General features: G+C 44.6%; 1 protein-coding gene across 6 annotated transcripts in view; it reads left to right on the forward strand.

Annotated features, from left to right (window-relative positions):
* CEP57 (centrosomal protein 57) overlaps positions 1-17,556 on the forward strand; it is a 28,258-nt gene that overhangs the window by 1,429 nt on the left and 9,273 nt on the right. For 3 of the 6 annotated variants that reach the window (XM_037889750.1, XM_043529247.1, XM_037889760.2), the window contains exons 1-5: positions 508-552; positions 9,548-9,704; positions 13,163-13,342; positions 15,520-15,641; positions 16,172-16,288. In XM_037889750.1, the coding sequence (XP_037745678.1) occupies positions 520-552; positions 9,548-9,704; positions 13,163-13,342; positions 15,520-15,641; positions 16,172-16,288 (609 nt within the window). In that variant the 5' untranslated portion in view covers positions 508-519. Of the gene's footprint in view, positions 1-507; positions 553-9,547; positions 9,705-13,162; positions 13,343-15,519; positions 15,642-16,171; positions 16,289-17,556 lie in introns of those variants that run through there. The other 3 variants (XM_037889755.2, XM_043529258.1, XM_043529249.1) reach the window with 1 other exon arrangement.

Below are 17,556 nucleotides of genomic sequence, written 5' to 3' on the forward strand. Positions count from 1 at the left end.
CCAACTTGATTATCATACACATTGTAAGGAGAGTGATCACTTTAGATAAGCTATTACCAGCAGGAGAGTGGGGTGGGGGGAGGTATTTTTTCATGCTTTGTGTGTATAAAAAGATCTTCTACACTTTCCACAGTATGCATCTGATGAAGTGAGCTGTAGCTCACAAAAGCTTATGCTCAAATAAATTGGTTAGTCGCTAAGGTGCCACAAGTACTCCTTTTCTTTTTGCGAATACAGACTAACACGGCTGCTACTCTGAAACCTGTCATTAAGTTAATTGTATCCAATTTGCAAATGAATTCCAATTCAGCAGTCTCTCGCTGGAGTCTGGATTTGAAGTTTTTTTGTTGTAATATCGCAACTTTCATGTCTGTAATCGCGTGACCAGAGAGATTGAAGTGTTCTCCAACTGGTTTATGAATGTTATAATTCTTGACATCTGATTTGTGTCCATTTATTCTTTTACATAGAGACTGTCCAGTTTTCCCAATGTACATGGCAGAGGGGCATTGCTGGCACATGATGGCATATATCACATTGGTGGATGTGCAGGTGAACGAGCCTCTGATAGTGTGGCTGATGTTACTAGGCCCTGTGATGGTGTCCCCTGAAAAGATATGTGGGCACAGTTGGCAACGGGCTTTGTTGCAAGGATAGGTTCCTGGGTTAGTGGTTCTGTTGTGTGGTACGTGGTTGCTGGTGAGTATTTGCTTCAGGTTGGGGGGCTGTCTGTAGGCAAGGACTGGCCTGTCTCCCAAGATTTGTGAGACTGTTGGGTCATCCTTCAGGATAGGTTGTAGATCCTTAATAATGCATTGGAGGGGTTTTAGTTGGGGGCTGAAGGTGACGGCTAGTGGCGTTCTGTTATTTTCTTTGTTAGGCCTGTTCTGTAGTAGGTGACTTCTGGGAACTCTTCTGGCTCTATCAGTCTGTTTCTTCACTTCCGCAGGTGGTATTGTAGTTGTAAGAATGCTTGATAGAGATCTTATAGATTCATAGATTCATAGATATTTAGGTCAGAAGGGACCATTACGATCATCTAGTCTGACCTCCTGCACAACGCAGGCCACAGAATTTCACCCACCCACTCTTGTAGGTGTTTGTCTCTGTCTGAGGGGTTGGAGCAAATGTGGTTGTATCGCAGAGCTTGGCTGTAGACAATGGATCATGTGGTGTGGTCCGGGTGAAAGCTGGAGGCATGTAGGTAGGAATAGCGGTCAGTAGGTTTCCGGTATAGGGTGGTGTTTATGTGACCATTGTTTATTAGCACTGTAGTGTCCAGGAAGTGGATCTCTTGTGTGGACTGGACCAGGCTGAGGTTGATGGTGGGATAGAAATTGTTGAACTCATGGTGGAATTCCTCAAGGGCTTCTTTTCCATGGGTCCAGATGATGAAGATGTCATCAAGATAGCGCAAGTAGAGTAGGGGCGTTAGGGGACGAGAGCTGAGGAAGTGCTGTTCTGGCACATGTTTACTTACAAAGGGCTGCAAATTTCTAATAAGAAAACTCATAATATTTTGTGTGTGTGTGGGAGCAATGCAGAAAAATATACAAATCTCTGGTGTAAAACCTCTCTGAGGTATTACTGGTTTTTAGTGGGAGTATCTGTATTGCACAGCACAGTCTGGTATCTGTGGCCACCAGAGAAGTAGTGGGGACCAACACAGTTTGATAAGAAGAGGTGTTTACATTACTAGAAACTGAAGCCAAAATGACTGGTTTCAGAGTAGCAGCCGTGTTAGTCTGTATTCGCAAAAAGAAAAGGAGTACTTGTGGCACGTTAGAGACTAACAAATTTATTTGAGCATAAGCTTTTGTGAGCTATAGCTCACTAGCTCACGAAAGCTTATGCTCAAATAAATTTGTTAGTCTCTAACGTGCCACAAGTACTCCTTTTTCTTTTTTTGAAGCCAAAATGTAATCCAAGCAGAATAAATTACTAAAAGATATTGAACATTGAAAAAACATGTTTGCAAGAACAAGTGAAATTTTAAACTCTAAATGTCTTCAGTCTAGTGCATTTATATGACAGGTCTTCTGATAATGCTTCAGATGTTAAAAAACTGGCCCTTTTAAAAGTGTTGCTGTTACCTCAAACTCTGGTATAGTGAGGAGGGTAAATTCCCATCTAAAGGACTTTTCTATACAAAAGAAATAGAATGTTGTAACAGGTTTTTTTACATTGAATTTGTATTTTCCAGCACTTTCTGGTGTTTGCAGGGGTTGTTGGTTTGATGATGATTGCTCTAGGGCTCATCAGAGGCTCAATTCTGCACTACTCAAGCTTAAAATTAGGCATTTGCTTAAGAACCGGGCTAAATCAAGGCCTAAAAGCCAAAAGAATCACAATCTAGGGACCAGAAAGGTATGTCTTCGCTGCAGCTGGGAGAGAGATGTAGGCGGACTTGCGCTTGCTCAGCTCAAAGTAATGTGCTAAAAATAATGATGTAGACATAGTAGCTCGGGCTCTCAAGTTTTCCTGGCCTCCTGGCTCTGAACTTGGAGGCCAGGCTGAGCTGCAATGTTTACACTGGTATTTTTATTGTGCTAGCTTGAGTCTGTCTACCCAGGCTGGGAGGTTGCAGTGTAGACTTACCTCAAATGTCCCCACATGCATCTTTCCCAAGAAGCCTAGCTTAGGGAAGCATAGCAGGACCCTCCCTCTGCCTACTCTGACTTCCATGAGAAGGGGAGAGAAGAAAGCATGACTGTTGAGGGGAACACAATAGGACAGAACTGAGGGTGCTGTACAGGGCCATAGGCTACCAGGCCAATGATCCTAGAGAACTGCCTGGACAATGAAACTAGAATTGCCATGAGAATGTGGTTTCCCCACATGTTTCTGGTCTGCTGCCTTCACGGCTCTCAGAAGTGAAGTCTGCTCTTTTTGCTAGCAACTGCATTTGTGAGAGGAGGTGCAACTGCTGGGAGGGCGTGGCACATGTTTTCTGAGAACTTCTGGCAACGGGCCATAAGCCATTAGATGAAAGCACTATTCCTACTTCCTGGGCCACAGGTTAGAATCAGCTGCCCAGGATGACTGAAGCATGGGCTATGCTTAAAAGTTAGGTTGATGCAGCTACAGTGCTCAGGGGTGTGAAAAATCCACATACTGAGCGCCAGAGCTATGCTGACCTAACCCCTGGAGTAGGTGCAGTTAGGCCCATGGAAGAATGCTTCGTTCGACCTAGCTGCTGTTGACTGCGGAGGTGGAGTTCCTACAGCGATGGAAAAACCACTTCCGTCGCTGGAGAGAACCTCTACGCTGTGCTGCTACAGCAGTTTGGCTACAGCACTGTAGTGCTGTTGCAGCCCCTGTACTGTCGACATGGCCTAACCCTGCTTAGCTTCCTCCGGTTAGTCCCTAGGTGGGAATTCTGAATGTTATTTCTTCTGATGGGACAGAAGTCCGAGCAACAGACTTGGTCACAAATCAGAGAGAGGATTGAATAATAAGTGTAATCTCAAATATACTGTTAAAATGTGGGTTTTTAAAAGTGAAACCCATCCTCAGTTGGGGGTTTACCATACCTGCTCTGTTAGAATCTTAAATGTTGGTGGAATGAAAAGTGACAATGCCAGCTCTTCATGCTTTGGAATAGCAAGTCTCTGGATTTAGAAGAGCTCACCCTCAGAGTGTTAGGCCATGTCTATGCGACAAAATTATGTTGACCTAAGTTAAATCGGCATACGGCCACTGCAGTTATTACATTGCTTGTGCGTGTGCACGCTACACTCCTTGTGCCGACGGTGCATGTCCTCACCAGGAGTGCTTGTATTGATGCAGAGGTCAGTGTGGAGCAGCTCCCTGAAACCAGTAACAGTTGATGTAAGTAACAGTGTCTACAGAAAGAAAAGGAGTACTTGTGTCACCTTAGAGACTAACAAATTTATTTGAGCATAAGCTTTCGTGAGCTACAGCTCGCTTCAATTTGTTAGTCTCTAAGGTGCCACAAGTACTCCTTTTATTTCTGCGAATACAGACTAACACGGCTGCTACTCTGAAACCAGTGTCTACAGAGACATTGCATCAACCTAACTACATCGACCATGACTCTACGCTGCTCAGGGAGGTAGTGTTATTAAGTCAGCCTAGCGGGCCAGTGAAATCAGCGGTATTGAAATTTAATTGTAGTCCCATCCAAAGGTAGGTTGACGTAAGCTGCCTTGCGTCGACTTAACCGTGTAATGTAGACCAGGTCTTAGTATGGTGCTGAGTGACTCCGCAGTGCTAATGTTTTTTCTCTTGTGAGGGCTCAGTTGAACTCACTATTAGCTGCTTATTCTTAGCCATACAGATAAGTGGATTTAGCAATAAGCTATTTAGAAGCATTCTAAACTTAGTTACTTGTGCACTGCATCATAACCTCTCTGTGCTCCTTTCTGAGTAATAGGAGCATAATTACTCAAACTGTTTTTTCACGGAGTACCTGAGAATAGGTGCTTAAACTGAATTGTATACAACACTATTCAGAGCTGTGGCTAATGAAGGGATAGTAGGATAATTCTGTTCTTTATAGGTTTTTATACCATGCTGAACAATGTACTATCTGAGCACCTTCCAATAGAGCATTAAGCAAAGTGACTACACCTCTATCATATGTTGTTTGTTTTCTCATCCTCTCCTCTGAGGGTAGGGTGACCAGACCAAGTGCGAAAAATCAGGACGGGGGTGGAGGGTAATAGCCTATATAAGAAAAAGACCCAAAAATCGGGACTGTCCCTATAAAATCGGGACATCTGGTCACTCGTTGCCCTCCAATAGGGTGGAGTGTCTTGTTTTGGTAAAGTTGGGGTTGGTTTTTTTTAATGGGTAAATATACCTGTTGCTATGTGTTTCTATTAGAGAAAGCAAGGTCAAAGAAATGTGCCTTGCATTTGGAGTGGAAAGCAGTGAGGTTTGTTATGGTTCTTAGTTCTTGGGGGTTTTCATTCTGCAGTCTTGGACCACCCCAGAGAAGTTTTTGTTCCCCACCTAGGTGAGCTTTACTCTTATTGCTGAGAGTTTCGTTGTCCCAGAGGAGCAACAGTTTCTATCGCAGTGTTCATCTTAGAGCTTTAAACGGTCTCTGAAATATCCTGGGCCTAAGCCAAGGAGTGCTTTGAAGAGAAGGACCGAGAACTTACACTTGATTAGAAATTCTACTGGAAGCCAGCGTAGAGATTGTGGTGCTGGTGATGTGTGATGTGCTCACGGTAGCCTGTGTTGCTGAGGAGACACACTGCAGCATTTTGTATTAGCTGACGTTTTGGAAGTGTCAAAGGTTACTTTCATGCCAAGGTATATTGCATTGCTGTATTCCAGCTGAAAGATGACAAAGGCATGAATAACTGAGGCCAGGTCTTTGTCTGCTAGGATGGGATGGAGTCTTTTAGCCAGCCGGAGATGGTAGAAAGCATTACTCGCAGCTATTGCCTTGGGAGAGCTCGCATCAGCAAGGAATCCAAGAGGACTCCTAGACTATGGACTGAAGTGACCAGCTGAGGATGTAAACCTTCAATCAAAGGATCGTACAGTGGTTGCAAACTCTTCAAAATACTTTCCACTCCCCACCAGTATCACCTCTGCTTTGCTTGGGTTGAGCTTCAGCCAGCTGAGCTTCATCCATGAGCTGATCTCATCCAAGCACTGCTGAGCCATGTTAGTGGTAGTGGTGTGGTTGTATGTGAAGGATAGGTAGAGCAGTGTGTGTGTCATCTGCATACTGCAAGCACTTGCGTTCATGTCATGTAACCAGGTCACCAAGTGGCTGCATATAGACTGGAGAGAGAATTGATCTTTGTGGAATCCTACAAGTTGAGGGGTTTAGTGGTGAAGGTGCAGGTTTCCCATTATTACTCTTCGGGTATGTTCCTCTAGGAAGGACTCTCACCATTTTATCACATTACTATTTCACCTGAGAGAAGTGGCAGGAGTATCTCATGGTCAGTATCAAATGCTGCAGAGGAGTCCAGGAGGATGAAAATAGATGTTTGTCCTCTGTCCATTGACAGGAAGAGATCATCCATCATTGCCACACTAAGGCAGTTTTGCTTCTGTATCCTGATTATACTGGGTCTAGAATGTTGGCTTTAGTTACACGAACTTGTAGTTGACCTTTGGCTGGTATCTCTATGAGCTTGCTCAGTTTTGACACTGGGCAATGGATGGCTAAGACTGAAGTATCCAGGGTGGGTTTCTTCAGTGTGGGTTGGACTTGCATGTGCGTGATGGAAGAAGGGAAGATTCAGTCTCTGAATACGGTGTTAGCAAATTTTGGTCAGGAATGGCACCTGTTCACGATTCTCTTCCACAAGCCAGGAAGGGCATGGGTTGGATTTACAGGTCTTGCATCGGGACTCCTTTATGGGGTCAAGAACTTTCTTGATGAGTGAATGTATTGAACTCTGGGAAATGCAGGCGGGCTGTTGGTTGGTGGGTGCAGGCAGAGTGGATACATGCTGTTTGAGAGAGCTTCTCAAATGTGCATGATCTTTTCAGCAATATGATAGTTCCACACAGTGCTTGGTGTTCAGCTCCAGTCTAGGCTGTAGGCACTCAGGATTGATAAAGTGATTTACTGACCTGGAAAACTCCTTGGGGAGGGATTTGGGAGCCTCAGTGGAGATTGATAGAAAGGGGTGATCTTGTCCTGTAATTAAGGCTACATTTTAGTCACAGGTATTTTTAGTAAAAGTCATGGACAGGTCACGGGCAGTAAACCAAAATTCACGGCCCGTGACTTGTCCATGACTCTTACTATATACCCCTAACTAAAATATGGGTCAGGGGGACACAATGCTCTGGGGAGGGCGGTCTAGGGTGTCGCGAGTGCTGGTGGGGGAGTGGCTCAGGACCCCTGCTGGTGCTGGGGGGGAGGCGTGTGGTGGGGTGTGGCCTGGGACCCCTGCTGGTGGGGGGAGGGGTGCAGGCGGCATGCAGATCGGGACCGCTGCTAGTGCTGGTGGCGGGAGGGTTGGCATGGCTGGCAGACTCCCTACCTGGCTCTGACCGGCGTGTCCCTGCAGCTCCTAGGGGAGGGGCAGACGGGGGGGGCTCCGCACGCTGCTCTCGACCCAAGTGCCAGTTCTGAAGCTCCCATTGCCTGGGAACAGCAGCCAATGGGAGCTGCGGGGGTGGTGCCTGCAGGCAGCGTGCAGAGCCCCCTGGCCCCTCCGCCTAGGAGCTGAAGGGACATGTTGGTGGAAGCCAGGGAGCGCCCCCCACAGGTAAGTGTTGCCCCGCACCCCAACCTCCTACCCCAGCCCTGAGCCCCCTCCCACACACCCAAACTGCTGCTGGCCCAGGGGTGCCTGGCTCGGGCAACCCCTGAGCAAGCTCCAGCCACTGCAGAAGTCACAGAGGTCACGGAACCTGTGACAGACATGCAGCCTTACCTGTAATACAGCCTCAGCATAGGCTTTGAGGGATTTATTACGTTTCTTCCTGTTTAGCCTTTGTTTTCTGCATAAGTACTTGAGTTGCTGCCCCCCTCTCTTCATCTGACACAAGGTGTCAGAAAACTAAGGGCGTCTGTGTGGGTATGAGGAGGAAAGGGTCATTTGTAAGACAGCGTGTCAATGGCAGAGGCCAGTGCAGCATGATGATTATTCCACAGGTCCTTGACTCTTCATCCTATGACTGGAGTACTGCCATTTAGCAGGCTTTGGAATTGGTTGCAGTTCATGAGCCTTCGTGGTCAAATCAGGATGACTGGTCTTTTTTGTTGCTTGGCTTGCTGAGGCGATGGTCTGTCCAAGACCGTGTAATGTCCTCTATTTTGATATCTAGGCTGAAAATCAGGGTATGAAAATTATCTATGTGCATCTGTCCCACCCTGCATTTGTGCCATCCAGCATAAGACAATCCGATTGCTATTCCCTTTCTCTTAAAAGGTACTGTACCTAGATACTGCCTGCAGAAAGAAACTCAACTGCAAAATTCCTAGGCAGCTTTACATGTTAGGAATGTAAAGGAGTTGGGTGCCAGCCCATTCATGCCTGGCTCCAAATTAAAAATCTCATGAATCCTCTCCCACTCCACTTCCCTCCCTGCAGACTCTCTTCATCTCGCGCCCACCTCCTCTTGCTGCCTTTATGCAAGCTTACCACAGTTACTATCTGGAAGAACTATCCTTTGCCTTTCTGCCTCCTGGGTTCTCCATTTCTTTATAATCTCATCTAACTTGTGTACATCCTGTACAAATCTAATCTAAAAAGGTGTTTGCTCCCTTTCTTATACCTCTTAATTTTTCTCCTCTTAAATTTAAGAGTATTATTTATGCTATGTCTACACTACGGACCTTACAGCTGGACCGCTGCAGCTGCACCACTGTAGGTCTGCGTAGCCGCCCTAGGCTCTCCTGCTGAGATAATTAAACCACCCCGAACAAGCAGTGGTAGCTATGGCAGCAGGAGACGCTCTCCTGCCAACATAGTGCTGTCCACACTGGCGCTTTTGTTGGTGCACCTTATTCACTCATGGGGGTAACGCCCAGGAGAGGGAACAGAAGCTGTGGTTGGTGAATATGGTCCAAGTCTGTGTAAAGCTCACTATTTTTCAGTAAATTACAGAACATCTGGAACAGTTCAGTCCTGTCTCAGTTTGTGGAGTAGCATATGAAACTGTTCCTTGGCCACATTCATAAGTAAAATGTACTTGACAGCATGATATTATTTGGACTGTGGTAAGAAATGTTTGTCTGAACTATACAATGGTTAACACTTCAAGCTGGGGGTTGTCAACATTGGTCCAAAGTGGATGGTTATGTTGACTCTTCATTGCAACATTCAAACCAAGATTAACTGAATGAACATGATTTGTAGCCAGATTGTTCTCAAGGGAAATGCAAATAAGTAAAGGGGGCAAATATTTATTTTGCTTTATGGAATTTAATGTCCAAGTGTTTCAATAGACGATCTGAAAAGAAAAATTATGCCTGTTGGTGGGTAGGTACCACTTAAGCAAATAAAGAAAACTGCAGTTGATTATATGTCCCTAGGCTTTTCCATGCAAATATGTTTTTCTGAATCCTGAAAACGTGTTTATATATGCTGGGTGCCAGCATGCAACCAGCCTCTCCCCTTCAGTTGTGGGGAGTAAAGGGACAAAAGTCTGAATGCCACTGGTCCTAGGGCAAGTATAGTGAAACAAGGGAATAAAACAAAATAAGTTCTTTCTTTTTCTTATTTATATCATACCCTATTTTTGAGATGAGTTAGGGTGAAAATGAAGCTCCTAGTCCCAGGTTGTGGGGCAGGAAATCTGGCCTTTGCAATGTAATTATATTATTAATCTCTTGCAGTGCTCATGAAAATCAAAATGCATCTGAGCACTCGGTCAGTAATTAGGAGGAGCTGGGGAGGAGAAATGTGTACTATAGCTGGAATAATTTGCCATTTCCCCTTCCCAGGCTCTTCAGAGGGCATCCATTAGCCTCTCCCCATACTTCTGTAGTAGAACCTGAGGGCATAATAAATACCATATACATCTGATTCTCCCTGCTTGTTGCAGTTAGTGACTGGAAAATGAGGGTTGCAAGTAACAACTTTGTTTCATTTTTCAGGGTACTCTACGTGGAAGTTGTAAATCTGCATCAGTCACAGATGGACTCTCTGCAGCATCATTTGTAGATTATCCGAAATACAAACCCTTCATTAATGCTGATTTGCAGCGCTCCCCTGAGAAACCAGTAATTCCATATCCAGAAAGTAACAGCAGAGGTAATATTTTAGTCCAGCATCTATTGCCGTGGGATGTAGGTGCCATGTAACAAGCATAGAGCATGCCCACAAAGGGCCGTAATCTCATTGTCTCTCCTGCTTTTACCCAGGGGAGATGTAGTTTAATCTCTCCTCTCTTACATGTCATTTCTCTTTCCTTAGTTCCTCCTGTTTTGCCCTCCTCACTGTCCCATTATGGATCTGTCTGAGGGTCACAACTCCCAGTTTGAGAATCCCTGCCATAGCTGGAGTCCCACAGCTGAGAATCTTCTACCTCCTGTACCTGAAAGTCTGACCTTGAGCCAGTCAGGCTGCACTGAAAATAAGTGTGATTCCCTGGATGGATGGGTAGCTGGCTAATGACCTTATAAAGTAGCCTGTGATGGACATATGGTCCTTCCTCCCCAACTCCCCCAGTAATTAGGGCTTTAATTTTTGCTCAGAAGTGGGTTTGAAGGAGAGGGGAGGTGCTCGGTATAGGGGAAAGGGCAGGATACAAAAGGTAGAAGGGGAAGAATTGCCAAGGGAACGTTTAGAGGACACAGAAAAGCACTATGCATGAGGGGGGATGAAATGAAATGAGAGCAGAGTTGTATGGAGGGGTGGATTTGTGAAGAGTTTGAGCTTCCTGGGGGGAAGATGGAAGAAAGGGAAGGATTAAGCTGAACCTAAACCATGGGATTCAAACGCTAGGTTTTATAAAGTAGCATAACAAGGTTGGAGTGGCTGTGGTAATGCATATTGTAGCGCAGTCCGACTTGGGAAAGGCCTGGTCCTTAATGGCCAGTGTGGTAAACTCCTAGCACAGAGAGCTTCTTAAATGTAACGTGCTCTGGCACATAAACTGCTTTCTGTGCTGATAGGGCTGTTGATACATAATTAAAGGAACAATGTGGCCGAAACATAGGAGTATTTGGTAGTGCAGGAAGAGCTCTCCTTCTAATTATTGATGAAGGTGTATTTTCATATATTGCCTAGTGGTAAACTGAAGCCAGGGTGTGCATCTGGTAGTAATCCATTTTGGTTTTCATTGTTCAACACTGAAGACCTGTTAACTCCAGAACATTGATTTGGAAAATACTCTGGTAGCAAAAATGTGAGAGGTGGTTTTTTGTGTTTAAATTCAAAAACCGTGCGGTGTGATCTGTACCGTAATTAAAAAACAAACAAACAAAACTCCAGTCTCTTGCTGTCGCATTGGGAACAGAGCCATGCTGTCTATAACCCTGTGTGCTTGTGAGCTCATCTGAATATTTAGCTACTTTCCACTGACTGTTTGTGTCCATATTTTTAAATGCTACAGTTTCTATAGCTGTAATGTAAAAAAATGTACACCCATGCACTTATCATTCATTTATATATTTATTATTTATTAACTAGCTACTTTAAGAGTAACAGTGTTTTGTCTGTCTACCATTCTACAATTCAGTGTTTGACGTCTTTGCTTTAGAATTTGCCCACTGTACTGTAGTAACTGTTCTTTCCCTTTTGTGATCTTATACCAAGATGTCAATATTCACCCTTGCATGTATTAATCTTTTTAATAAATGCATCTGCTTTTTCTTCAGTGTGGGTTTCAGTACAGAGGTGTCATGTTAATGTGACTTTAACAATACTAATCTTCAGATGTGGTTTCTGTATAGATGTATTCTGCTTTAATGGGACTGCACATGGGAGTAAGGGTGTGGATCCCTTTGCAGAATTGGGGCCTGTATTAGACAATACAGTGGAGATCCATAGTACCCCAGATGGGTTTCATCTCAAAATGATGCAATTTCTTTTTTGTGGTAGTTGACTGTCTAAAGATTCTATGGGATAATTGGTGGTTAAAGGAGGAATTTGAATTAAGAGAAGGGTGCAAGTGAAGTGGGGAGGGAGTTCCAAATCCAAGGGGAAAAGGGGCAAAAACAGCAATGGGAGAAGGATACAAAAGTGGTACCCTGAAGGGCAGCTTAGGAGGAAAATAGAACAACACTGTGGAGAAGAGGATTTTTGCAGCTCTTCTCACTCATGTTAGCCTCCCTGGTTGCAGTGAGTATTCACAGTGTAAACTAATGCACCAGTTGAGTCTGTAGCCACACTAAAATGCTAGCAAGTAATTGTTTATATGGGGGAGGGCAAACTACAGCCCGTGGGCTGGATCTGGTCTGTCAGAGCTCTCAATCTGGCCCGCAGGATTGCCAGCCCCGTGGCGCAGCGAGGCTATGGCAGGCTCCCTGCCTACCCTGCCCGCGCCGCTCCCAGGGGCAACATGTCCCTGCGGCTCCTGTGGCGGGGTAGAGGGCTCAGTGCGCTGCCCTTGCCTGCAGGCACTGTCCCCCGCAGCTCCCATGGGCCGGGAATGGGAAACCGCGTGGCGGAGCTGCCTGCCCCATCCTACCCCAGGAGCCACTGCCAGACATAGCCACTTCCACGAGCAGTGCGGGGCCAGGGCAGGCAGGCAGGGAGCCTGCCTTAGCCTCGCTGTGCGCCGCTGCCACCCCGGAGCCACTTGAGGTAAGCACCCGCATCCTGAACTCCTCCTGCACTCAACCCCCTGCCCTGAGCCCCCAACTCCTACTCTGAGCCCCCTGCCGCACCCCTCCTGTACCCCAACCCCCTGCCCTGAGCCCCCTCTTGCACCCAAACCCCTTGCCCTAAGCCCCTTCCTGCACACTGCACCCCCTCCCACAGCCCACACTCCCTGCCTCCCGCAGCCCAACCCCCTCCCCAGCCCTACATTCATGGCACTGCATACAATTTCCCCACCCCGATGTGGCCCTCGGGCCAAAAAGTTTGCCTACCCCCGGTTTATATATCCTGTTGAGCTTATAGTGGGGTATCAGTCTTGCACCTTACTATCACTTCAGTTCCAGCCGCCTTCTACCTGTATGATCGAATGAGAGATGCGGTCAGCAAATCTGTTGTTGATTATGTTAGTTTAAAGGCAATTTCTCTGGTGCGACTGAGCGCTAGTTCCACTTGTCCTGTATGTCTTCAGTGCAGGTAGAGTTGAAGGAGGGAGGGGGGAATCAACCTCACCCAGGAAAGAGAGCCAGTGACTCTTGTGATATTGTCAAGGGCCAAAATCAACTTGTGGGTAACGGGCCTGGTAGTAGGGGCTGTGCTGTAGATGTTTCTCCCAAACCTCTAACTGGCTTCAAAACTGGATCAACTGAAGCAAGTTTGTTCAGGCCAGTGCAGTCTGGTTTACCAAGTGCCTCAAGCTCTTTGAAACTATTCAGCTGAGACTGTTTTAAAATTAGTTAGGACCTTGGGGAAATTTCCCCTGTATTGACCAGACTTAAGGGATATGGGTGTTGCATGGGCCTTGGCATGTAGAGGGAGTGTGGGAAGGTGGCAAGAGGAGGGCGTGGTTGGCATTTGTTAATATATTAAAACATCTTAAAAGAAACCCTTTAATACTCAGTTAGCTATCCTTTACTGGCATGTAATGAGGATGTCTAATTCAATTATAGCAATATTTTCTGCTCTGAAGAATCTTCAGGAGAAGATTCGCCGACTAGAACTGGAACGGATTCAGGCAGAGGAGAATGTGAAACACCTGAGTAAAGAAACATCTGACTATAAGAAAGTGCTAAATGAGCAAATACAACAGAGGGAGCACTCCAAGACGGAGGTGTCCAAGCAAAATCAAGGTTGGTTCGTATGTAGCCTTTGCATGGTCAGGGTGCTAACAATACAACCTCCACCAAAGGTAGCTGACGGGTTTAGTGTATTGTGTGGGAACATTCTGCCAGGAATGAACTGTTTGTGTATTGCGCCCACAGAGACTTAGGGCTTGTCTACACTTAAAATGCTATAGCGGCACAGCTGCGCCTTCACCGTTGTGGCACTTCAGCACAGACACTTCCCTGACAGGAGGGGTTCTCCCATCAGCATAGGTAATCCACTTCAACCTAGCTACCACTTCTAGGGGATGGAAGAATTCTTCCCGTGACCTAGTGCTGTGTACTCAGGGACTTAAGTAGGCTTAACAGCATTGCTCGGGGTGTGTGGATTTTTCACACCCCAACTGATGTAGTTAAACCAATTTTAATTTCTAGTGTAGGCCAAGCTTTAGGGCTTGTCTACACAAGGAAATTGACTGGAACAGCTATTGCAGAATAAACTACTCTGGAATAGCTCCCTGTGTGGACACTCTGATTCTAGAATAAGAGTGTCCATGTGGGGAGTTATTCCAGAATAGCTATTGCACTTTAAATTTATACCCTACATTATTCTGGAGTAATTTATTCATGGGCTACGTCTACACTACTGCCATAAGTCTACCCACACCACGTAACTCCAGCTACGGTATTCACGTAGCTGGAGTCTATGTACCTTAGGTCGAGTTACCATGGGGTCTATACCGCAAGTGGTCGACATGAGAAACTCTCCCTTCGCCTTGCCTTACTCTTCTTATCGGGGGTAGAGTATAGGGGTTGACTGGAGAGCGATCTGCTGTCTATTTGGCAGGTCTTCACTAGACCCGCTAAATCAACTGCTGGTGGCTCGATCTCAGAGTGTCGATCCTGACTGTAGTGTAGACCTAGCGATATACACACTCCCTTAGTGCATTAGGCCTTGTGTACGCTGGGAAAAGGTTACCAACATTTTTCTGCATTATTAGAGCTCCGCAAGGGCTGCCAATGGTGGAACATTTTGATCTTGTTATGAGTGTAGCCTAAATTCAGCAGGATTGGAGTGAGGAGTTGAGTGTTCACTAATGTCCTTGGAGATGAAGAGGTGAAGTCACTCCCTGAAAAACAAATGGAATAATTCCAGTTGTGCTCAAATGAAGCTAGTGGTCTGTGATACATACGTAACAGTTCCTGTTATCGTATCTTGTATCTTATTTGTCATTGAGCAGGATTTGCAGGATTCTGATTACTTGCCTAGTTGTAGAGACTGTACATTGTGAGTGTGAGACAATTTACAGACATTCCAGCAATTAGCACCAGGATTTTTCAGATGAAGTGGCCAGACTGATTTCCTCAGAATAGGAAAAGAGGTGTTGGTTGTGCCACTAAACTAGAGAACTGTTTTGAAGATGGGTGGGGTTTTTTTTGTTTTTTGTTTTAAATCCCAGCTTACTTTTTCTGTTCAGCTATGGAGGAGGGAGTGATGTCCTAGTTCATATGAAAGCTTCCTACAGATTTTACTCTATTGTAGAGCCCTGTGTGAGACTCTTTTTAATCCCGGTCCCATATTGCTCTGCAATAACCACTCTCTCTCCCATCCGCTCTCGTATTGTTTCTTACATTTTTATCCCTCTCCCATCTGCAAAAACCTTAAATCCTGTATGAGAGTCAGATTTCCCTCATGCTACAAAAAAGTCCAGTTAAATAAAATATATATATAATAAAAAAAATATGGAATTCAGATACAAGTTTTACCGCTACAAGAATAAAACAAATCTTGCTTAAACCAAGTAAAAATATACTTTAACTGTTATAATAGACATCAAATCTTCTCTCTCAAATTTAAGCATTAAAAGTTTTGTTTGTTTAAAGTATTTGCTTGCAAATTACCATAGTCTAGTGTGTTTTTGTTTTTGTTTGTTTTTTTTGGCTACCCAATCTTGCCCATAACAAAATGTTTTACCCACTCCCGCTATTATGGCAGCGGGTCCTGTGGGGGACACAGAATCCTAATCCCACTGCAGGGCTTTGTTCTACTGGATGACTGGTGTCACAGAAGGACTTTTATATTGTGAGCTCTTTTGGGGCAAAGACTGTTCCTTTGTTTTGGAGCAGCGCTTGGCATATTGGGGATGATACCGGAAGCGAATTAACTGACTGATTTCACATTTCCACTTTCTCTGATATCTTAGAACTATCTTCTCAGCTGGCAGCTGCTGAATCTCGTTGCAGACTTTTAGAGAAGCAGTTGGAATATATGAGGAATATGATAAAGCATGCAGAAAATGAAAAGACAAGTGTCTTGGAAAAACAGGTAAATTTACCTGCTAGTTGTACTAGAGAAGTTAATGAATTAAGGTATGATATTGAGTAATCATTGTAATTCTGGCACCTTTAAATGTGATTATGCTGCTTTAACTGATCTTTAATCTAAATAAATTAACAATAAAATTCTCTGCTCATATCTGCCAGTCATATTGCAACTGATATTTTGCTTTCTCTTTATGAACACATCTCTTATTGAAGACAGTAGATGTGCTCTCACAGCATGATACTGAACCAATAAATCTTGAGTCTTCGTTCCCTCCAATGACAGATCCATACCTCTGGGGCAGTGCTTGGCCCTGCCTGCAACCCCCCACCCCCAACTCCTTATCTATAAATAATAATTTCCCGCTCGTAAATGTTTACATCCTTAAAACATTTGCAGAGACTTATCCTAGTTTCCTCACTGCATTATGTGATGCATCTGCATGTTCTCAGACTCAAGGTTTGGATGATTGTGGAGGCTTTTGTGGTGGTGCATTTCTAACAGTTTTTTGCTTTTTCCTTTTCTCTTTGTAGGTCACTTTAGAGAGAGACCGACTTCTAGATCAATCTCATGTTCAATCTAAATTGGAAAAGCTGGATTTGCTGGAACAAGAATACACCAAACTAACTGTAATGCAGTCTCTAGCAGAGGTCTGTCTTTCCTCCTGCATACTAGATCAGATTTGTCTTGGTCATGAGTATTGAGCATGTATTGGTCCTCCGCCAAAAGATCACTAATAGAGCTGAATGTGTGTCCTGCAGGAAATTCTGATATTTTTAACACTTTTGATGCAAATCAGGATGTAAAGTTGAATTTTTTTTTTTTTGGTATGGAACAAATTCTGAAAATTGTTTCAACATTTTCAATTGAAATGAAACATTTAAACCTTCCCAAAATTGAGAGGTTTCATTTTGGTTTGTTTAAAAGACCCCAAGCTCTTCATTTATAGTCATTTCAACATTAAACTGCATTTTCTTACTAGGGCATGTTGCTTTATAGGAGTTGTAGTTTGGGAACCCACTGTATCCATTCGCTCACTGACCAGACTGATGCACTACTAGGGTTACCACCTGGCTGGTATTTGACTGGCCTGGCCAGTTTTTTTTATGGATTTGCCAGAAAAATAACTTAATATGCCAGGCTTTTTTTACGGTGTGTCTAAAGATTTGCATTATTATCACAGTGCACTGGGATATCTAATGTTAAAAGTTTGTGTTACTTAAAGATGCTGCAGTGTCTGCCCACTAGCACACCACATGCATGTATGAGAGGGTTTGAGTCACGTGAGAGTGAGGAGACATGCGATGTTATCAATCTTATCTATATGTGTTCTCTCTCTCAATACTATAAATGGCTCTATATGTGGGGGGAGGGGAGGATGTTGCGGACTTGCCTTGTGGTTGGAGTTTGGGGTTGCAGAGGGATGGCCTTGTTGGGGACCCATCATTTCAAAGGTGGTAACCCTCTGTACCACACGCAGCGTTATCAGACGCAAATCTTCATTACAGAAGATGTAGTCCAGCCAGGGAGCTTAGCTCATAGAAGGGAATGGGGGCTTGAACTACAGTGCCCAGAAGGCAACACATTGATAGGGAAACAGTTTATTTTATGGAACTATTTGAAACTAAACATTTTTGGGTCAGTTCAACACAACACAATATTCTGATTCAGGTCCAAGTGACCCAAAAATGAAATATTTGTTTTCTTGATGAACTTAGATATTTTGAGGCAACATCTAGTTTGTTTTCTTTTTCCCCTGTGGAAAATCTGAGCCAGGAAGTTCCGATCAACTCTAGTGACTAAGGCCTTGTCTAGACTACAGAGCCCCTGCTGGAGATACTGTCTGCCGGCATCACTACACTACCTCCCATAAAAACACTAGCCAAGTTGACAGAGGCACTCTTCTATAGCATAGTTG

Source organism: Chelonia mydas, chromosome 1 (genome assembly GCF_015237465.2).
Source record: "Chelonia mydas isolate rCheMyd1 chromosome 1, rCheMyd1.pri.v2, whole genome shotgun sequence".
In the NCBI taxonomy this organism is placed as follows: domain Eukaryota; kingdom Metazoa; phylum Chordata; order Testudines; family Cheloniidae; genus Chelonia; species Chelonia mydas.